This window comes from Bufo gargarizans, chromosome 3 (genome assembly GCF_014858855.1).
Source record: "Bufo gargarizans isolate SCDJY-AF-19 chromosome 3, ASM1485885v1, whole genome shotgun sequence".
In the NCBI taxonomy this organism is placed as follows: Eukaryota; Metazoa; Chordata; class Amphibia; order Anura; family Bufonidae; genus Bufo; species Bufo gargarizans.
Window position 1 is genome coordinate 92,623,535 of NC_058082.1, and position 23,483 is coordinate 92,647,017.

At 45.5% G+C, this 23,483-nt stretch overlaps 1 protein-coding gene across 1 annotated transcript in view; it reads right to left on the bottom strand.

Annotated features, from left to right (window-relative positions):
- ATM (ATM serine/threonine kinase) overlaps positions 1 to 23,483 on the bottom strand; it is a 207,267-nt gene that overhangs the window by 112,691 nt on the left and 71,093 nt on the right. Inside the window, 6 exon segments of the mRNA XM_044284054.1 lie at positions 2,883 to 3,009; positions 7,793 to 7,911; positions 8,141 to 8,384; positions 10,590 to 10,759; positions 11,950 to 12,126; positions 13,447 to 13,546. Of these exon segments, the coding sequence (XP_044139989.1) occupies positions 2,883 to 3,009; positions 7,793 to 7,911; positions 8,141 to 8,384; positions 10,590 to 10,759; positions 11,950 to 12,126; positions 13,447 to 13,546 (937 nt within the window).

A 23,483-nucleotide genomic window follows, 5' to 3' on the forward strand; every position in this document is an offset into this window, starting at 1 on the left:
GTAAAAGTATTGTACATAATAAAAAAAATAGAAAAAAACACATACTTACCTCCATGTCAGTGATGCGATGCAGGCCTCTTCCGGCCTGTGTCCCACGCTGTATGGCTCAGGCGGCGCGATGACGTCATCGCGCCGCCTGCGCCGGCCTCTGTGCCTGCAGCCTATCAGAGGAATGGAAAGGGACACGCCTCTCCCTCCCCTACCGCAGCACAGGCAGGCATCTGTATCGCTGTCCTGAGGACGGCGATACAGATGACTGGAGATGAGCGCTTCCACAATGGAAGCGCTCATCTCCCTGTGCCCAGCCGCCGCCGCCATTACACTGCGAGCTGTCGGCCGCCCGGCGCCCCTGTTGCTATGGCGCCCTGTGCGGCCGCACAGCCCGCACACCCCAAAGGCCGGCCCTGCCTGCAACTGACTGATCACTTGTAGAGTACACTGCAATACTTAATTGAAGTGTCTTGTCATTTTGTCAGCTGCGCTTAAAAAAACATAAAAATCTCAAATATTAAACATTGCCCAAAATGTTTTGTTCCTTACCCGGCACCATGAACAGCATGCAACGACAAAAAACATGCCCTGACATAGATTTATCAATGGAAAAAAGTTATGGATGACAGAATACGGTGAGGCAAAGCATATTTTTTTTTAAAAATAGTTTATTTTTTATTTTTTTTAAAGTAGTAAAACATACCAAAAAGTATGGGTAGGTGCCTTATTCATGTGATTGAGGTGGGGAGCCTAGGGGTTAATTTGATCTAAGCACCAGGGAACTATGTAGCACAGGTGGATTTTAATGATCTATTGGGCAAGAGGTGGTTTTATGTTGGAATGACCAATAGTAGTGAGACATCCCTTCCTCTGGTTTTGTGTTGGGGGAGGGGATGTTGGTCTTAAATATCTTAAACCAACATGGAACATTGTTACGACTGAGGACAGATAGTCCGAAACGTGTCAACGATTAACGCATGCTCCATGGTTGTGTCTGCTGATGTATATGTGAATCAATAAAGAATAAGCTTTTATTGGATTACAACTTTAGTGCCAAAACCATTTTTTCTATAAAATTGGTATTGTCTGAACTGTACGGATCCGTTGAATGAAGCTAATGTGTCATTTTATTGTGCAGTCAACACCATAAAAATGAAGCCCTACAAAAACAATGGCACAGCTTCATTTCTCTATCTCCATACCACCCCACAATACATTATAAACTAGTATATGGCTATTATGATGGAAGTTCTGGCTCTCTGTGGGAAGGGATGTGGAATCAAAAAACATGGTCACTAAAATTGGCTTGGTGCTTAGGGGTTAAGATCAACAGCTTAAAGGGGTTATCCCATGACTAATGTGAAAAATCAGACATCATATAGTACATGACAATCTCTTTCTAACAAAGCTAGAACCAGCCCTGTACATCACATGGATCCAGAGATCTCCCCATTCTTTACTTTGCTAGATTTATATCAAGCTGAAAGCTCAAGGGGAGGGTCTTTTCTGCTGCAGCTCAAGGGGCGTGTCTCAGCTCTCCCCATCACAGCTCAGGAGGCGTGTCTCAGCTCTCCCCATCACAGCTCAGGAGGCGTGTCTCAGCTCTCCCCATCACAGCTCAGGAGGCGTGTCTCAGCTCTCCCCATCACAGCTCAGGAGGCGTGTCTCAGCTCTCCCCATCACAGCTCAGGAGGCGTGTCTCAGCTCTCCCCATCACAGCTCAGGAGGCGTGTCTCAGCTCTCCCCATCACAGCTCAGGAGGCGTGTCTCAGCTCTCCCCATCACAGCTCAGGAGGCGTGTCTCAGCTCTCCCCATCACAGCTCAGGAGGCGTGTCTCAGCTCTCCCCATCACAGCTCAGGAGGCGTGTCTCAGCTCTCCCCATCACAGCTCAGGAGGCGTGTCTCAGCTCTCCCCATCACAGCTCAGGAGGCGTGTCTCAGCTCTCCCCATCACAGCTCAGGAGGCGTGTCTCAGCTCTCCCCATCACAGCTCAGGAGGCGTGTCTCAGCTCTCCCCATCACAGCTCAGGGGGCGTGTCTCAGCTCTCCCCATCACAGCTCAGGAGGCGTGTCTCAGCTCTCCCCATCACAGCTCAGGAGGCGTGTCTCAGCTCAGCTCTCCCCATCACAGCTCAGGGGCGTGTCTCAGCTCTCCCCATCACAGCTCAGGAGGCGTGTCTCAGCTCTCCCCATCACAGCTCAGGAGGCGTGTCTCAGCTCTCCCCATCACAGCTCAGGAGGCGTGTCTCAGCTCTCCCCATCACAGCTCAGGAGGCGTGTCTCAGCTCTCCCCATCACAGCTCAGGAGGCGTGTCTCAGCTCTCCCCATCACAGCTCAGGAGGCGTGTCTCAGCTCTCCCCATCACAGCTCAGGAGGCGTGTCTCAGCTCTCCCCATCACAGCTCAGGAGGCGTGTCTCAGCTCTCCCCATCACAGCTCAGGAGGCGTGTCTCAGCTCTCCCCATCACAGCTCAGGAGGCGTGTCTCAGCTCTCCCTATCACAGCTCAGGAGGCGTGTCTCAGCTCTCCCCATCACAGCTCAGGAGGCGTGTCTCAGCTCTCCCCATCACAGCTCAGGAGGCGTGTCTCAGCTCTCCCCATCACAGCTCAGGAGGCGTGTCTCAGCTCTCCCTATCACAGCTCAGGAGGCAGTAGAAGGATGAAACTGTGAATGTGTGGCCTTCTCAGTAAGCAGGTAAAAAAAAAGAAGAAAAAAAAAACTGCAGGTGGCGCTATACAGATATATTTTATTGGATAACTTAGTGGCTATGCTTAATTTTTAATTACATGCAATTACAAAAGTATTTAGATCCAGGTGCTGGTTTGAAGACTGTACAACAACCCCTTTAACATCCATTTTGACGTGTCTAGACTGAGGTGATATACTCACGGGGGTTTTTGAGAGAATGGCTATAAGACTTTTCTGCTTGCTCTTGTGACAGCTGCTTATATAATTTAATGTCGCTTGAATCACAGAGGAAGGAAAATAAGGAGGGTTCGGAGCCGGATCCAGTTCCCTAGAGGGGGGTAAAAAAAAAAAAAAACATGAAATTGAGCTTTATTTAAAACTGTATAAATATCTGAAGGTTTACACAAGGAATAAAAGGTAGGTATTGAAAAGGCTCAACAAATGATCAGCTTGATGCATACAGTCTGACATATACAGCAAGCGCAGTTGCAGAAGGGATAATGCTGCAGGTCAGGACTTCAGAGCATCATGGCGTCCTGCGAGTAGCAGCAAATCACAAGATTATGACTCACACTGCAAAATCAACGTTTTAATACAGAGTTAAAAGGGGTTGTCCAAGGTCAGTTGAAACTCTCCCAGCAACAGTAAATTTAGTTAAAGGGGTCTTCTTAAACAGCTGATTGATAGAGGTCCCAAGTGTAGGACCCCCACCGATCAGATGCTGATGACTTATCCAGAGGTCAAAATCCCGGCACCCCTACCAATCAGCTGGTTGACATGGCACTGTGCTCAGTATAAACAGTTGATCGGCAGGGGTGCGATCAGGTCAGATATTGATGACCTATCCTGAAGACAAGCCATCAGTATGGTACTCCTGGAAAACCCCTTCAAATTACAAAAGAAGTGATACTTCCCTTTTTCCCCCTCGCGGTTCCTACGCCGTGCTCCAGTCCTTCCTACCAGTGTTTGTTTTCCTGAGTGCAGGAGTGATATCCTATACCAGACATCCTCAAACTGCGGCCCTCCAGCTGTTTTAAAACTACAACTCCCACAATGCCCTGCTGTAGGCTGATACCTGTAGGCTGTTCGGGCATGCTGGGAGTTGTATTTTTGGAACAGCTGGAGGGCCACAGTTTGAGGATGCCTGTCCTATACACTCCATGACACTGCTGCAGCCAATCACTGGTCTCAGCAGTCATGTGCCACATACTGCTAAAGCCAGCGATTAAGTGCATGATCATGTGCTCATACAAGATGTCACCACTGTAGCCAGGAAGATGACGTCATCGCTGTGGTGAGAATCACTTTGTTATACTGTATTAGCACACTGTTGCTGGGAGAGGTTTTAATAGAACCCTTTTAAGGCGGCTTGGGGATCAATAAAAAAAATGCAGCGCTTGAATTTTAATGATGGTCACAAGAACAATTGATGACATTTTTCTGAAGAGATGGTAGGGGTGTAGAAAATAGGATTTTTTGTGCTTGCCTCTAAAATCCTTTTTTCGCTGAGTTCATTGGGTGACACAGCACCCACCCAGTAAGTTCATTGCTGGTTCTTTTTGGTGGGTCCCACCTGTTCTTGGTTCTGACCCATCTCCAGCCCTCTTTCATACAATTAGTCTCTGTTGGATTCTCCTGGCTGCTCCTACTGCTTTAGTACAAACTGATTAGCTCAGTGTCTGCAGGAGGGATATAGCTGAGAGGAGGAGCTAACACTTTCTTTGCCTAGTGTCGCCTCCTAGTGGCAGCAGCAGCAGCAATACCCATGGTCTCCTGTGTCCCCCAATGAGCAAGAAAAGGATTTTAAAGGCAAGCACAAAAAATCCTATTTTCTCGCTCGTATCATTGTGGGACACAAAAGACTATGGGACTTTCCAAAGCAGTATCATAAGGAGGGAATAGAAGACTAGAACAAATCTAAGGCTGGCTATCAGATCCTGCACAGAAATGTGGGGAAAGGATGCACAGGAACCGTGAATAGGACAGGAAGAGCATAAATCAGGAAGGCCAGAGAGCGTAGAACGTACGGCGTCTTAGACTGGGCAAAAAGAGGAAAACCCAGTTAAATGAAGCCCAAAGGGCCCAAGAGGCTTCGGAAGATGTGGATAGCAGCACATAATATCCACAAGAAGGATAAGCTATCTGACGACTGAAGATGGTACTTCCGGATAATGAGGAATTGCTGTGGGGGGCCAGACTAGAAACCAAGGATGTCTTGCATGGCAATGGGCCACATGGAAAACCGAGGGGGTTTACTCAACAGAAATGAACCTGTAGAATCTGGCAATGCACGAGACCTGGCGAAGGAGCAACAGGGAAACCCAGACATGACCTTACCAAATGTGTAAGTATCAGGATGGGATACTTCAACCAGGGAAAAACTAGGAAAACTGTAAGGAATTACTGGGCAACTGGCAGAGGACTAGTCCTGTAGGGATCTCCCAGGTACGTGAGGACACCCCTGTGGGCCAATTTGTAAAAGAAAACAGTGAGTAGCCACTGTGAACCTAGCACAAGAAGAGACCAAAGTATGAAATATGATCACTCATCAAGACAGAGATAAGGGATGGCCAAGGGGGACAAAAAGCCACAACGGGAACCAATCAGAGGTAGAAAAGAAAAACCATAGACAAATGGGGAGTAATCTGAGAGGAAAAGACTGTGTCCCCGGGGATCAATAGCATCCCAGCCGTGCAGCAGAGAGCACTGCGGCGGAGGGTGCAGCCAAAGCAATGTCCACCACTGGACAAAAGGAAGACTGCGAGTGATGCTGGAACCAGGACCATACAACTGGCATTAGACAGCCTGAGGAAACTGAGCAACCGCACTCTTAAAAAGAGAGCAGGCTACAATACATAAGAGAGAGCACATACACTCGCCAGAATACATTTTACGTCCTTAAAAAGGAAATGCCCCCTGTGGAAGACAGAAGCCCCCAGAGCCAAAGAAGCCGCTTGATACTCCACAAACTGCCTGGATCAGGCAGACCCAACTGCAGGCTGAAGAACAAAAATATCAGAGGTGTGTAGATTCGTCAGAGACCATCTACTATCGCCGTGTAGCGACTCTGACTAAAGGGGACAATGCGGTCATCAGCGGAATGCACAGATTGGTCAGAGATAGGAGAAATGCTTCTCCAAGAGAGAATGTGGTGACTATGTCCGACGTCACAAAAACACCAGAGAAAATCTGGAAATATAAGAAAGAATAGTGCAGGCGTTCCAGAGCAGTAAGAATCCAACCTCAGGAGTATGGATACTGGCCATGTAGACAGAAACATAATCTGGGGGGAGAGCAATCCTCGTCTTGCGGAGGGGCATAACGTAGAAAGGGTTTTGCGTTCCACCAACGAAACATCTATTAGCATTGATAACATGTGACGGCACCATAGTCCTGTCCGGTGAGGGGGGAAAAGTAGCTGATGCATATTATGTGCTCTGAATAGGTGTCTCCCCTACATAAGGAAATGTCAAATCTATTACTCATCTCTTAGAAGAGGCAGTGTTGATGGTGTCACAGCATCAACAGTTAGCGCCAATGTCCCACTTAAAATGAGAACCATGTGGTAGACCAATGTCAAAGAAACTAGGGGGTTATGCCAACCAGGGAGAACCCTGCAATAGTGTGCACCAGAAGTCAATGGCTCATCAGCTATAGCATGCATACTAATGCAAATACCTGGTCAGAGAATGGAAGTACTGCAGATGACCATGTCATCAGGAATGAGTGGACGAATCAGCTAAAACTGCAAGCGCCAGTATAAAGACTCCATCTATTTGTGCAACGGCATTCATTGGTCGCGTAAAATGAGCAGGAGATCCACCTGAGAGGGAATGTAGACACAACCACCACACCTCACACCTAAGACCTATAGAAGGAGAGGAACGGTAGCAGCTATCATATACAGAGCCAATGCCAAAGTCAAGTCTTGATGAAGGGCTAAGATATAACAGCCCGAAACGCGTCACAGCATACTACTCTGCTTTTGATGTCTGTTTTTAAAGAAGTGGAATAAAGAAGCCTTTTATTGTGAAGAGCTGGAATTCGTTTTCTTTTTACATTTTTAATTACATACCATGACAAAAGTATTCAGATCCAGGTGCTGATTGGAAAAATGTAGAATATTTTCCTGGCACAACCCATAAGAATGGACAGCAGAACAGCTTTTGTGTCCAAGAGCATTGATCTAGAACAGGCACGCTCAACCTGCGGCCCTCCAGCTGTTGCAAAACTACAACTCCCAGCATGACCGAACAGCCTACAGCTATCAGTCTACAGCAGGGCATTGTGGGAGTTGTAGTTGTACAACAGCTGGAGGGCCGCAGGTTGAGCATGCCTGATCTAGAAGGTGCATTTTCTCCTCTAAGCCTAGAACCACTGAGACAAATCCTGTTTCATAGACCACCACCATAAAGCAGCACAGCTGGGGCCAATACGGTCTGTGCCTCCCAGTTTTATCATTTTCCAAGACAATTTTTCACCTTTTGGATGTTTCTGTATGAAAGTGTACAACCCAAAATTACCAGAAATCATCCAAAGGCATGAAAAATACAATGAGTGACTGAGGCCACTTTCACACAGTCTCTGATTTCTACTAGTGATTGTGAGCGAAAACCAGAAGTGGAATATACAGAAAAAAGGTATAATGGATGGTTTTGGTTCACAAACACTGATGGAAATCACTGATTAAACAGAGACTCTGACTAAAACTGCATTTACATGGCTGAATGAGCAGCAGATGGTCAGGAAGCAAGCGTTTCTTCCGACAGTCGGCTGCTTGCTCAGTGGAGGTGAAGCTCTTTATTTACATGCAGCGATCCCCTCCACAGTATGAGGACGAGTGGTCGCTATTGCGATCACTCGTCCTCACGAAGCTGCATTGTTTCTGGGCAGCAGATCACTGTTTAGACAGCACAATCTGCTGCTCCAAAACGACAATTTAGGTGTCTGCACAAATGACAGGATAACCCCATGAATGAGCGTTTTGCTCGTTCATCGGGTGATAGGCGACACCTTTACACGGATTGTTGGAACGCGCGTTTGCAGAAACGTTCATTCCCGATAATCTGCACATGTAAATCCACCTTAAGTCTCTGGCAACCCATATTTACCTTGTGTATTGTAGAACGTCTCTCTCGTTTGCTTCTGCGTCACTTGGTGACTCGTGCAAAGTCATCAGTAACTCCACCACAATATCTGGTAGATTCCGCAGAAATAAGTTGTCAATTTGCTACAAAAAATGTTAAACAGGTTTTAATTATTTATTAGTATTTGTTAACTCATTCTACAGGAAATTAATTCATTTTGGCATAAATTTCTAGAATAATAAGTTTCTGGCAGATGGAAACGAGTGTTAGATTATGAAACTTTCTAGATCATCAGATGTCAGATTTTGTTGAAATTTATTTTATGTGGAAGTGATACTACTATTTTACTACTACTTCAAAGTAAATAAATACCTGTGTCCCTAGGCAACTGTCATCTCGTAGCAAATCATAGACTTTCGATGCAACTTCCCTATTGGTCTTCTCTGTGTCACTAGAGCATTCAGATGCAAAATACGGCAATATATTCACTAAAATTCTAGGGAAACAATCAGCCAGCATAACCTTCCAGTCTTCCTCAATACACTGAGCCATAGACTTGATTTCATCAAACTCACTCCTTATGGCTAGAGGTGGAATGAGCACTTTGTAGCATGATCTGTAGTGAGACAAAGAAAAGTAAAAGTAGATGACTTCCATCTCACAAAAAAGCTGCTAAGCTGGACCCTACAGAGCTATGTTGCTTCCTTCACCCGTTCTAGTGACAGCAATGAGGACAGGCGCAGACTAGGAGAGCTAGGAGGGTCAGAGACTAGGAGAGCTAGGAGGGTCAGAGACTAGGAGAGCTAGGAGGGTCAGAGACTAGGAGAGCTAGGAGGGTCAGAGACTAGGAGAGCTAGGAGGGTCAGAGACTAGGAGAGCTAGGAGGGTCAGAGACTAGGAGAGCTAGGAGGGTCAGAGACTAGGAGAGCTAGGAGGGTCAGAGACTAGGAGAGCTAGGAGGGTCAGAGACTAGGAGAGCTAGGAGGGTCAGAGACTAGGAGAGCTAGGAGGGTCAGAGACTAGGAGAGCTAGGAGGGTCAGAGACTAGGAGAGCTAGGAGGGTCAGAGACTAGGAGAGCTAGGAGGGTCAGAGACTAGGAGAGCTAGGAGGGTCAGAGACTAGGAGAGCTAGGAGGGTCAGAGACTAGGAGAGCTAGGAGGGTCAGAGACTAGGAGAGCTAGGAGGGTCAGAGACTAGGAGAGCTAGGAGGGTCAGAGACTAGGAGAGCTAGGAGGGTCAGAGACTAGGAGAGCTAGGAGGGTCAGAGACTAGGAGAGCTAGGAGGGTCAGAGACTAGGAGAGCTAGGAGGGTCAGAGACTAGGAGAGCTAGGAGGGTCAGAGACTAGGAGAGCTAGGAGGGTCAGAGACTAGGAGAGCTAGGAGGGTCAGAGACTAGGAGAGCTAGGAGGGTCAGAGACTAGGAGAGCTAGGAGGGTCAGAGACTAGGAGAGCTAGGAGGGTCAGAGACTAGGAGAGCTAGGAGGGTCAGAGACTAGGAGAGCTAGGAGGGTCAGAGACTAGGAGAGCTAGGAGGGTCAGAGACTAGGAGAGCTAGGAGGGTCAGAGACTAGGAGAGCTAGGAGGGTCAGAGACTAGGAGAGCTAGGAGGGTCAGAGACTAGGAGAGCTAGGAGGGTCAGAGACTAGGAGAGCTAGGAGGGTCAGAGACTAGGAGAGCTAGGAGGGTCAGAGACTAGGAGAGCTAGGAGGGTCAGAGACTAGGAGAGCTAGGAGGGTCAGAGACTAGGAGAGCTAGGAGGGTCAGAGACTAGGAGAGCTAGGAGGGTCAGAGACTAGGAGAGCTAGGAGGGTCAGAGACTAGGAGAGCTAGGAGGGTCAGAGACTAGGAGAGCTAGGAGGGTCAGAGACTAGGAGAGCTAGGAGGGTCAGAGACTAGGAGAGCTAGGAGGGTCAGAGACTAGGAGAGCTAGGAGGGTCAGAGACTAGGAGAGCTAGGAGGGTCAGAGACTAGGAGAAAAGGGTCGGAGACTGGAGGAAGAGGGTCGGAGACTAGCAAAGGAAGGTCAGATACTAGGAGAGGAGGGGAAAAGACTAGAGGAGACTAGAAAGGGAGGAGATTAGAAGAGAAAGGGAGGAGACTAGGAGATGAGGTGAGAAGACTAGAAGAGGAAGACTACGAGAGGAGAAGGCTAGGAGGGGAGAAGGGTAGGATACTAGTAGAATAGGGCACAAGACTAAGAGAGGAGGGTAGAAGATTAGAAGAGTAAGGAAAGAGACTAGGAGAAGAAGGGAGAAGGCTAAAAGAGGGGTGGAGGAGATTAGTAAAGAGTGAAGGAGACCAGGAGAGGAGGGTAGGTGACAAGGAGAAGAAACTAGGAGAGAAAGAGTTCAGAATGTAATTGCAGACGAGAGACTTGAGGCAGATGTTGACAGCGCAATGCATAAATCAGAGGAAAGCAGCTTTTGTCTAATTTCAGTTTAACCCTGTATGACATTTTTAATCTGCTTTTCTATCCCACAGAGCCCTTATATTTTGTCTCTAAAGAGCTGCTGGCCCATGATAGGTTTCTATCACCCAACAGAGCCATTGGCAGTTCTTAAATTAGGTCTCCTCTCCCCACTGAGCCCTTGGTTCTTCATAACTTAGGCTCCCTTTCAAGCATACGCAGAACAAAGCACCATGGGGGACCAGATGGAGATTGGCAATGGGGGAGGCCATGGCGCTTTGGTTCTAAGGCAACCAGAAATTCTTGATTGCAACCATGTATGAGATAGATATGAGATGGAGGGATAAATATGAAATAAATAAGAAATAGACAGATATGAGATATATAGACAGACTGATTTACAGTGACCAACCTGTAGAAGTCTGTGAGACTGTAGTAATCTAACAAAGTATAAGGAAAAGTGGACAAATTGTATTCCGGGACCTTCATTTTAAGCCACTCAAGAACCAAGTAATCTAAGTGTGAGGTCATGAAGTCCTTCATATTTCTGTATCCCAGAGCTGTCGAAACGTTTTCCAAAACCTGTGTGCAAATGGAAAAATGTCACCCCAAGGTTGGCATAAACATACACCAATAACGTGAACCAAAAAGGGTCCACATCTTTAATGAATTGGTTTGCTTTTAATGCAGGTCTAAGCGTGCTGTAAAATAAGATATATATGTAAAATATAATAAATGAATAAATAAAAACACATAAAAGTGAAAGGAAACCTGTCATCAACTTTATGCTGACCTCAATGAGAGCAGCATAAAATACTGACAGAAATGCTGATGTCAGCAATGTGTTACTCATGAGCTAAAAGTAAGTGGTTGCCGAGAACCAGGATCATAATCATTGCAACCCAGGCCTGGAAAAGAGTCAAATCTACCTGCGAAGAGTCATGGTTATTCCTAATCTCCTGCTCTCTCCCCATCTGCTGATGATTGGCAGTTCTCTCCTACAGAGAAAGGGAGAAAACTAGGTAGAAGCCGGTCAGTCATCAGCAGGTGGGCAGGAGAGCAGGAATTCAGGAATAACCAGGACTCTTCTCAGGTGGCCGTGACTCTTTTCCAGGCCCAGTCTGCAATGATTGTGATGCTGGTTCTCTGGAACCACTTACTTTTAACTTATAAATGACAGAGCGCTGAAATCAACTCACCTGTCTCTACTTCATGCTGCTGTTGGTATGGGCAGCATAAAGTTGATGACAGGTTCCCATGAAGTTACCCATGTATTCTACGACATTCTTTTTTTTGTTGCAACTCATGATAGAACGCAAATCAGGAGCGCCTGAACTCACTCATACAGTGTTACTTGAATCTAACAGACTGTCCTACAAGAGTAGCAGAAGGTCATTCATGGGGCCTCAAAGGTCCAGCACAAGATAAAAATCCAGTCAGACTTTACTGATCAGTTCTGTGCGTACAATGGTAACAAACCTGCCAGCGGTGTGAGTTGTGGCAGGTTGTTCCGGCAGAAAACAGCCTGCCGGAATTCACCGGATCAGGCACTGCTGGATGTGGACAGAATGTCTGCCAGCCCCATTAAGTATAATGGGGTCTGGCGGACTTTCCATTGACAAGCGGAGGTCCCGGTGGACACAAACCGCGGGTTGCCTGCTGGAAGTGTATGTGTTTCATATAGATGGAGGACAAGGCCTCAGTTGGTGGGCCCAAGCAAAACCAGTCCAGCACTGCTAACAAACATTCATCAACGCCTTAAAATGACTTGCCTTCCTGATATGTTGAGGATCCAGGTTATTTTGTTTCACAGACTGACATATGGCAAATAATGCCTGCTTCTCACACACTGGGCTGGAGAACAGGATCACGGACACCAACATGAGAAGCGTAGAATTTCTGTTATACTTCTCATCAGGAAGATCCTCGGGGTCCTGTCCACTGCGAGACTAAACAAAAGAAGAATGATAATGAAAAAAATTGCAGAATGGCTGTTTTCCAATTTTTCCCCTTCCATTCGTAAAACATAAAAATATTAGTAATATAAAACAAATCCTGTGCATCGTCTAATCCGGCAGTCCTGTGTGCCTCTGGCTGACCCATCTAAAAGGTGAAGCGACAAATGCAAGTCCATTCAAACCTGCAGATTTCAGTGGGACAGGCGAGCAGGCTTAGGCTAGGTCTACACGACGACATTTGTCGCGCTACAAAAAGTCGCGCGACAGATAGGGCGCAACAGTTGTCGTGCGACATTTTGTTGCATCAATGTCGCGCGACAATTTTTATAATGGCAGTCTATGGTGTCGCACTGCAACATGCGACATGTTGCGACTGCGACGCGACAGTCGCAGAAAAATCCATCTTGAATGGATTTTTTGCGACTGTCGCGTCGCAGTCGCAGCATGTTGCATGTTGCAGTGCGACACCATAGACTGCCATTATAAAAATTGTCGCGCGACATTGGTGCAACAAAATGTCGCGCGACAAATGTCGTCGTGTAGACCTAGCCTAATATGTATGGGTATGTACCAAATCTTCCTCGACTGCATATATTGGGGAAGTGAAAGATTGGGCATGTTGGATTTCAACTTACTCAATCCTTTTTTTTTTGTGAGGCGGTAAACCAGAGAAATTTTTCAGCGGCCCTTTTACATGGTCTGACTGACTGTCGATCCTCGAGGAGAGCCACATTCACATGCTGCAATCCTCCCCTCTATATGGGGACAACTGTTATCTCTCATCCCCATACAGATTAATTGCTTGCTAGCAGCTGATCCCTGCTTACACATGACGATCTGCTGGTGGCAAATGATTCTCATCTATTCGGTGACCAGCGGCACCTCGACACTTGCCAATTATTGGGAACGAACATTCCTCAGCCTGTGTAAGACAGCTTTCACACGCTGCAAATTTTGCTGCAGAATTTTCTGCGACTGAAAATAATTTCCATCCATCTGAATGGGGCTTGCAGAAATCCATGTGCTTGCTGCCCCCTTCAAAAGAATGGAACTGATTTTAAGTTGAGGAAAACTCGCAGCGTGTGAAGGCACCCTTCAAAATAGGTCTTCATAGCAGTAGCAGAAACCAAACAATAAGATATTTTTTAATCAAGAGGATTTATAAAGGATATATTCATTTTACATGCAATCAGGAAGAGCTTATCCTAGTGGGATGGAGCAACCACTCAAGTTAAAAATGAAGTTGTAGATACATTAGGTTACGTTACACAGATATGATGCAACAGAACACAAAACGTAGGATGAAATTACCAAATAACGCATTCCCTGCTGAACCTTCATGTACACATTTTCAAAAGCCTTTTGCTGCAATTTCAGAGGGAGAGCCTGCGACTTTACATCCTGGAAGAGCCTGTTCATAATTGGTGCAAAAGAAGTTATTAGTTTGGAGGGAATAGTCGAGCCTCAGGATAATGGTTCTTTTAAGGTCATTTTATACAGGCTGATGATCGGGGTGGAACTGACAACTGACCACAGCATCTGAGGGGTTAGATGTCTGTGATTGACATTATTGCCAATTGGTGAACTACCAAGCACAGCTACTATACAATGTATGGCGCTGTGCTTGGAGAGCCGCCTGGAGTCGGCTGCGCTCACTACAGCTCCGGTGAGCGCAGTGGCTCCTTAAAATATCTCATAGGACTCAAACCCCTGCCGATGTGATAATTATGACCTATACAGGGGATAGGTCAGCATTATCTATTCTTGGATGTCCCTTTAAAAGTTTTTCACCATTTGGATTCTACAGCTCTTTATCTCACAGCAGCTCGGATCTGACACACAGGTGAAACTCGAAAAATTAGAATATCGTGCAAAAGTCCATTTATTTCAGTAATGCAAATTAAAAGGAATTGCATTAATGCAGCTTAAAATTAGAATTTTGTGAAAAGGTTCAATATTCTAGGCTCAAAGTGTCACACTCTAGTCAGCTAATTAATCCATACCCCCTGAGCAAAGGGTACCTCAAAATTGTCACTTTGGGGTTTCATAAGCTGTAAGCCATAATTATCCAAATTATAACAAATAAAGGCTTGAAATATCTTGCTTTGCATGTAATGAGTCTCATATGTTAGTTTCACCTTTTAAGTTGCATTACTGAAATAAATGAACTTTGCACGATATTTAAATTCTTTGAGTTTCACCTGTACATTAAATTCAAGGTTGAACTCTGATTTGGGCATAAATCAACTTAAGGAAATCAGAAAATAACCTAAATTTTGCATTTTTGATGATTGTAATGTAACATGAATTCAAAAGATTTGAGAATGAATAAGCTTATGCAGGCTAAGTGAATAAATATATTTACTAAGTGTGATTGAATATACGATAACACAAACAAAATACATATTGAATAATAAAAAGTAAATAAACATCACTAGCCTCTGTTGATCATGCTATCACACATGGCTGTCTACCACGTTATGACACAAGACCGACACCCTAGGGTGTACAAGAGATACGGCAAATCAATACTTTCATCCTACCTAGTATTAAGTTCCAGGTGGAATCCCAATTAATTGTTAGTGCAGACCATAGTTATTCCCATCAACCCTGTTGTGCCTTTTCATAGGTAAACGCATTGATATCCAATTCATTATAGTCAAGATGGATGTTCATTGCCTTTAAGGCCGAATGCACACGGCCGTGTGAGCGGTCCGTGGTAACACGGGCTGGATTCCTGCTGAGAGCAGGAGCGCACAGCGTCATTGGTTGCTATGACGCCGTACGCTTCCTGCTGCTTACCACGGACCGCTCACGACATGAAACACGGCTGTGTGCATTCGGCCTAAGAGCCATGCTCGACTATAGTTACAATTTTGTATGTCTTGAGTAGGCCAAAGTAAGGTCGCACAAACGTTTCTGCTTTTTAGTGTTATTCTTCTCATGAATGTACCAGTCTGAGAAGAATACTCCTTGTCTACTTATAAATTTATGACGGGAGATAAAGATAAGCTCTATGCAGCTGGTGATAATTACCTATACAATTAGGTATTTATTAATGAAGCAAAATATATAATATTCATGTATTCATTTAATGAACCTTAGTTAGTCCTTAGCATAAGACAATCAGTAGCACATATATATATATATATATTTATATTACTTTATATTATATTGTTATACGTTATGAAGACAACATGTATCCAGTATATTATATTTATTTCTCATTAGGAGAATATTTGTCTCTAAAAGAGTGTCTGTAAAGATGTGTGTTTTGTAACAATGAATCACATCTTTGGTGTGACAGGAGGTACTAATATCTCAATGAGAAAACAAGGCTATTCATACCATTATGGTCCATAAATCAACAAAGTAAGAAACATTCAGAGAGATGCCTAGAGGTCTGTCTCTAATTGCTACAAGTGTCAGAATTAATCCCTATAGCTTTGAATTAAAGTTTCTAAGGTCAAATGTATAGAATATGTTTTATTCAGACTTACATAAGTTAAAGGGGTTATCCGAGTTAATAAAAAAAATTATAAAACCTCTTAAAACCCATCTGGATATACATATAATTTGGTTAAGCTAGATTTCATCAAGTTAAAACCCATACTTACACCTTTTCATGGTTCTGTTATTGCCATGTTTACATGCTGAAGTACAATGCTGAGGGGGCATGTAACAACAAAGCCTGAGCTCTGCCTCATGAATATTTCTGGGCGTGAACAATCTGATCTTCCCCTCACTCTGCTCTGCACATCCTAACTTTGCATAAACCAGTCACATGATCATCTCCTAGCTCACACAGACAGATCATCCTGTCACATTGCAGAAACACAGGCTCTATGTATCTAAGCTCTATGGCAGCTCTGTGTATCTAAGCTCTATGGCAGCTCTGTGTATCTAAGCTCTATGGCAGCTCTGTGTATCTAAGCTCTATGGCAGCTCTGTGTATCTAAGCTCTATGGCAGCTCTGTGTATCTAAGCTCTATGGCAGCTCTGTGTATCTAAGCTCTATGGCAGCTCTGTGTATCTAAGCTCTATGGCAGCTCTGTGTAGCTAAGCTCTATGGCAGCTCTGTGTAGCTAAGCTCTATGGCAGCTTTGTGTATCTAAGCTCTATGGCAGCTCTGTGTATCTAAGCTCTATGGCAGCTCTGTGTATCTAAGCTCTGAGGCAGCTCTGTGTATCTAAGCTGTATGTATCTAATATAGCTTAGATAGATATAGGTGTCATATATGACACCTATATCTATCTAAGCTATATTACAGGCATATCTATGTGGACTATATACTATGTATTTACTGTCCCCCCTCCCCCCCATAGACAATGCCGTGTCAGTCACCCCCACCCCTCCATACACACAATGCAGTCACCCCCACCCCTGCATACACACAATGCAGTCACCCCCACCCCTGCATACACACAATGCAGTCACCCCCACCCCTCCATACACACGATGCAGTCACCCCCACCCCACCATACACACAATGCAGTCACCCCCACCCCTCCATACACACAATGCAGTCACCCCCACCCCTCCATACACACAATGCAGTCACCCCCACCCCTCCATACACACAATGCAGTCACCCCCACCCTTCCATACACACAATGCAGTCACCCCCACCCCTCCATACACACAATGCAGTCACCCCCACCCCTCCATACACACAATGCAGTCACCCCCACCCCTCCATACACACAATGCAGTCACCCCCACCCCTCCATACACACAATGCAGTCACCCCCACCCCTCCATACACACAATGCAGTCACCCCCACCCCTCCATACACACAATGCAGTCACCCCCACCCCTCCATACACACAATGCAGTCACCCCCACCCTTCCATACACACAATGCAGTCACCCCACCCCACCATACACACAATGCAGTCACCCCACCCCACCATACACACAATGCAGTCACCCCCACCCCTCCATACACACAATGCAGTCACCCCCACCCCTCCATACACACAATGCAGTCACCCCCACCCCTCCATACACACAATGCAGTCACCCCCACCCCTCCATACACACAATGCAGTCACCCCCACCCCTCCAGACACACAATGCAGTCACCCCCACCCCTCCAGACACACAATGCAGTCACCCCCACCTTCCTCTCCCCGGGAAACCTAAGAGCCCAGGCAGAAGCACATGTCTTTACTCTCCAGTGTAAACAGCAGGGAGGGCGGGTCTTTCATCTGATTGGCTGTCCTGACTTGCCTTCTCCCTTTTATTGGCTGAGCTGCTTGTCCTTCATTCCTGCTCCTGGATCACAGCAATACAGCGACTGGCAGCACCTGGGTAACCCATTCCTAATCAGAGCTCTCCTGTACACTCTTTCAGTGCAACACAGGAGCTTCTGTTTTGCACAGCCAGCCCTGTGTATGGTAATGACAGCCCTGCTGCTCTATTGATATGCTAATGAGATTGCGGCAGAGGGGGCGGGCACCAAAGGCTCTGACGTCTCGTTTACAGAGCTGGGCCACTCCCTCAAGCAGGGAGAAGCTTGTAAACGAGACGTCAGTGCCAGAGAAGGGTTGATGACGTCGGGGGTCACATGACCCAAATCAGCAGTGTGGAAACAGCGCAAAATCAATAAAGTGAGTACATTAGAAATGTATCTTTAATGATGTATAAAGCAGCCCTAACACATATTTTTTTAAGTCGGATAACCCCTTTAACTCTTTATACTATGATGCAAATAGCTTACACAACAGTGCCACCTAGGTATGAGTAGGTGACATTACAACAGTAGCAAAAGTGCATTCTGGGTAAGGTTATGATGTCCCATTTTTTATCAATGGTCACGCCCATCCGACTATGATTGGAAAGTTCCAAACTAGGAAGGTGTGTCTAACTGATAAGTCTGTGATCATAAACCATACACAGGGGGAGAAGAAGAGGATTAAGGAGAGAGAAGGAAAAAGTTGAGCTCTCTAAAGGGGTCTATCAAGATAAAAGCCATGGTGAGATGTGCTATGATGGACCACCCAGCTTTCCTAGGAGCAGAAGTGAGATTCCTACTAGGACTTGGTAAGAGACACAGAAAATGATATTTCATTTTATTAAGACTAATTTGATAGTGTGGGTGAAATTATACCATCTAGATTGGCGAATAAATACATTAATTAATTGATCATCTCCATATTGAGATGTAGTCTTAGGATATTGTGAGACTTCATTCTACCTGCAGAAGAATCAAGACTCATAATCTAGCAAAACATTAAATAATTGCTTAGATATATATATATATATATATATATATTGATAGAATATTCTTCGCCAAGCTAAGTGAAGGATTCTCACAGGAAAGACTTGTTTCAAGTCCTTCCCATTTAAGATATGGTCTAGCAAAGAGCCTAGATCCCTGTTATTTGTCTTAATATTTTTACCAAAGTCATATGTGTGAAAATAGTCCAGGATGGGGCGGAAGGATACAGTTATCTCTTCTAAGTTATATCCTTGAATGGATTCGCCCATCTTAAAATCATGTGATGTGTAGTTGGTTAGAGGGGGGCGGAATGTATGTAGTAGGGTTGTTGCGGGTATCGAAATTTCAATACCCAATCGATACTTTTGTCCCGGTATCGATACGATACCGGGATTTCCGTTTTTTCGATACTGGGCTGCGCTTCTGCGCAGCCTAGTATCTCTGAACATGAGCGCGCTGCTATCAGCGCGCTCATGTTCTCTCAGCAGCACAGGGAGAAGGAAGCTGTCCTCCCTCCCCCCTGTGCTGTGCTGCTGCCACCAATGAGAAGAGAGGGGCGGAGGAGGGCGGCAATGAGAAGAGAGGGGCGGAGGAGGGGCGGCAATGAGAAGAGAAGGGGCGGAGGAGGGGCGGGCGCACTGCGCCACCAATGATAGGATTATTTCCACACAGAGCGGCGCCCAGCGATGTCCCAGCACTCACCATTAGTCCTGGGCGCCGCTCCGTTCGCCCGCAGTGCCCCATTACTGTCTCCTCTCCTGCTCCACATGCTGCTGATTACTATCGGAGCGATGGGAGGAGACATCAGCTTCACTAGTGGGCGTTCCTTCTCCCTGCGCTGCGATTGGACAGCGCTACAGCCAGGAAGAAGGAACGCCCACTAGTGAAGCTGATGTCTCCTCCCATCGCTCCGATAGTAATCAGCAGCATGTGGAGCAGGAGAGGAGACAGTAATGGAGCACTGCAGGCGAACGGAGCGGCGCCCAGGACTAATGGTGAGTGCTGAGACATCGCTGGGCGCCGCTCTGTGTGGCCTAATAGTGAAAGTCTAGACTCATATACAGTAGTCAGTCTTTAACACAATACAGGAGGCGGGTGCCGGCAGCAGAATCGCATTGCCGGCACCCTGCCCCTGACAGGGAGCTGCGATCAGCGGCAGTTAACTGCCGCTGATCTGCCAGTACCCGCCTCCTGTATAAAGGGGTAATTATCATTGGTGGTGCAGTGTGCCCCCCCCCCTCAACCCCCCCATCCCATTAAAATCATTGGTGGCACAGTGCGCCGGCCCCTCTCAACCCCCCAGTATTAAAATCATTGGTGGCAGTGGCCACAGGGACCTCTCCCCTCCCCCTCATTGGTGGTGCAGTGGCAGCTTCTGATCGGAGCCCCAGCTGTGTAAGCCTGGGGCTCCGATCGGTTACCATGGCAGCCAGGACGCTACAGAAGCCCTGGTTGCCATGGTAACATCCCTGATGCTGTGTGCACAAAGCACAGAGCAGCAGGGACAGTGTGAAGTCCTATTCACCCTGATAGAGATCTATCAGGCTGAATAGGAAAAGGGATGAAAGATCCCAGGTTCTAGCCCCTAAGGGGGGAAATAGTTATTAAATAAAAAGTGTAAAAAAAAACAAAACTAAAATATGAAGTATAAATCACCCCCTTTTCCCAATTTCACATATAAAATATATAAATAATAAACATATTACATCGCCACGTCAGAAAAGTCCAAACTATTAAAATATAAAAAAAAAATCTAGGTGGTGAATGCCGGAACAGAAAAAATAAAATGAAAACTGCGCGATTCGCCATTTTTAAAAATGAGGAATGCACGTGGCTTTTTTTGTTTTATTTTTTTCGCGTGGTATCGAATGGTATCGAGTATCGCAATACTTTTTCATGGTATCGAAACCGAATCAAAAATTTGGTATCGCAACAACTCTAGTATGTAGCATTCCATATTTGATGTCTAGGATTAGACATGCCCATCCTGATCTCATGAGGTTTTCTCTGAACAGAAGTAATGTATATAACCTATGTTCCTATTTTGATATCCTTTATTATATTGTAAAGCTTGTAATGCTTTATATTAACGCTGAATGTATATTCATTTGCATGTATCATTGTGTTTATTTACTTATATATGTTTATAATCTTGTAACCAATAAACCTGTGTATTATTGTATAATGCAAAACTACATCATGTTTATCATTAACGTCATCTCACGTCTTATTATTTGAGGAAATAGTCGGACTCAGATGTGACAGAATTAAAGGGGACAGCTGCCCTCCATTCATTTTCTATGGGGCTGCTGAAATTAGCCAAGGGCTGGCCGTCGAGCCCATAGAAGTGAATGGGAGCTGCGGTGGCTATAGGGAGCGCGCTTGGTGGTGGCCGGACCGGAGTCCTCCAGCCACCACTTTGTGGGTCTCCGTTCCCAATATAGGTGTGGGTCCCAGCGTTGGGACCCACACCTATAAGACAATGGGGGCATATCCTAGCCATATGCCCCCATTGTCTGTGATGAGACAACCCCTTTAAGCTGACTGCTCCTATAATAATGTACAGGAAATGGAATAAAAAAAATTCACTCAGAAAATAAAAATGGATTAGAAAAAGAATGTGTCTCACTGGTTTTAACTGGCAGAAGAAAATGATACATGACATGTTTCATTTAAGAGAGTTAGGCCTCTTTCACACGGGCGTTGCGTGTGAGGGCCAGATAAGATGCAGGTGAGTCGCGGGAAAATGCCCGAGTGCAAAACAAATTTTAATGCGTTTTGCACGTGCGTGAGAAAAATCGGCATGTTTGGTACCCAAACCCGAACTTCTTCACAGAAGTTAGGGTTTGGGTTAGGTGTTGTGTAGATTTTATCATTTTCCCTTATAACATGGTTATAAGGGAAAATAATAGCATTCTTAATACAGAATGCTAAGTACAATAGGGCTGGAGGGGTTAAAAAAAAGAAATAAATAATTTAGCTCACCTTAATCCACTTGTTCGCGCAGCCCGGCTTCTCTTCTTTCTTCTTCTTTGAGGAAAAGGACCTGTGGCGACGTCACTGCGCTCATCACATGGTCCGTCACATGATCCATCAGGTCCTTTTCCTCAAAGAAGACAGACAGAAGAGAAGCCGGGCTGCGTGAACAAGTGGATTAAGGGGAGTTAAATTATTTATTTTTTTAACCCCTCCATCACTATTTTACTATGCATTATGTATTAAGAATGCTATTATTTTCCCTTATAACCATGTTATAAGAGTAAATAATAATGATCGGTCCCCATCCCGATTGTCTCCTAGCAACCATGCGTGAAAATCACACCGCATCTGCACTTGCTTGCGGATGCTTGTGATTTTCCTGCTGCCCCATTCACTTCTATGGGGCCTGCTTTGCATGAAAAACGCAGAATATAGAGCATGCTGCGATTTTAACGCAATGCACAAGTGATGCGTGAAAATCACCGCTCATGTGCACGGCCCCATAGAAATGAAAGGGTCCGGATTCAGTGCGGGTGCAATGCGTTCACCTCACGCATTGCACCCACGCGGAAATCTTGCCCGTGTGAAAGAGGCCTTAGGGTAGCGTTTTCAATTCCGCAATATCAGTCACAGGATAGTGGAAGAAAACGCTTCAGTTTTGTCCTCATTCATTGTCAGTGGGGACAAAACTGAACGAAAACGGATGCATTCCGTTCTGTCTCCATCGTGGACAGAAAAACGCTGCAAGCAGCATTTTTCTGTCAGTGATGTGGAGCAAGACAGATCCGTCCTGACACACAATGTATCCATTTTCTCTGACACAATAGAAAACGGATCCGTCCCCTATTGACTTTCAATGGTGTTCAAGACGGATCCGTCATGGCTATAGAAGACATAATACAACCGGATCCATTCATGACGGATGCATGCGATTGTATTATTATAATGGAAGCGTTTTTGCAGATCCATGACGGATCTGAAAAAAACGCTTGTGTGAAAGTAGCCTAAGGCCTCTTTCAGACGGGCGTTGCAGGAAAATGTGAGGGTGCGTTGCGGGAACACCCGCGATTTTCCCGCGCAAGTGCAAAACATTGTAATGTGTTTTGCACTCGCGTGAGAAAAATCACGCGTGTTTGGTACTCAAACCCGAACTTCTTCACAGAAGTTTGGGCTTGGGATCGGTGTTCTGTAGATTGTATTATTTTCCCTTATAACATGGTTATAAGGGAAAATAATAGCATTCTGAATACAGAATGCATAGTAAAATAGAGCTGGAGGGGTTAAAAAAAAATAAAAAAATTTTTAACTCACCTTAGTCCACTTGATCGCGTAGCCGGCATCTCCTTCTGTCTTCATCTTAGCTTTTTGTAGCAACAGGACCTGTGGTGACGTCACTCCGGTCATCACATGATCCATCACCATGGTAAAAGATCATGTGATGACTGTGACGTCCTCAAAGGTCCTTGTTGCTACACAAAGCTAAGATGAAGACAGAAGGAGATGCCGGCTGTGCGAGCAAGTGGATTAAGGTGAGCTAAATTATTTTTTATTTTATTTTAACCCCTCCAGCGCTATTGTACTATGCATTCTGTATTCAGAATGCTATTATTTTCCCTTATAACCATGTTATAAGGGAAAATAATAATGATCGGGTCTCCATCCCGATCGTCTCCTAGCAACCGTGCGTGAAAATCGCACCGCATCCGCACTTGCTTGCGGATGCTTGTGATTTTCACGCAACCCCATTCACTTCTATTGGGCCTGCGTTGCGTGAAAAACGCACAAAGAGGAGCATGCTGCAATTTTCACGCAACGCACAAGTGATGCGTGAAAATCACCGCTCATGTGCACAGCCCCATAGAAATGAATGGGTCCGGATTCAGTGCGGGTGCAATGCGTTCACTTCACGCATTGTACCCGCGCGGAATACTCACTCGTGTGAAAGGGGCCTTAAGCTGAGGTCTGAGGGGCGCCACAAAACGAGCTAACCGATTCTACAGTGTGAAACACAAGAGATGCAGAAGCCAAATTGCATAAATGTTTTAATAAAAAATTCTTTCAAAAATGTTTATTAGCTGAAAATACCATGAAACCCGGTAAAACAATGTCTCTTACAGTGTACACAGCCTTTACACTTTAGAGTTA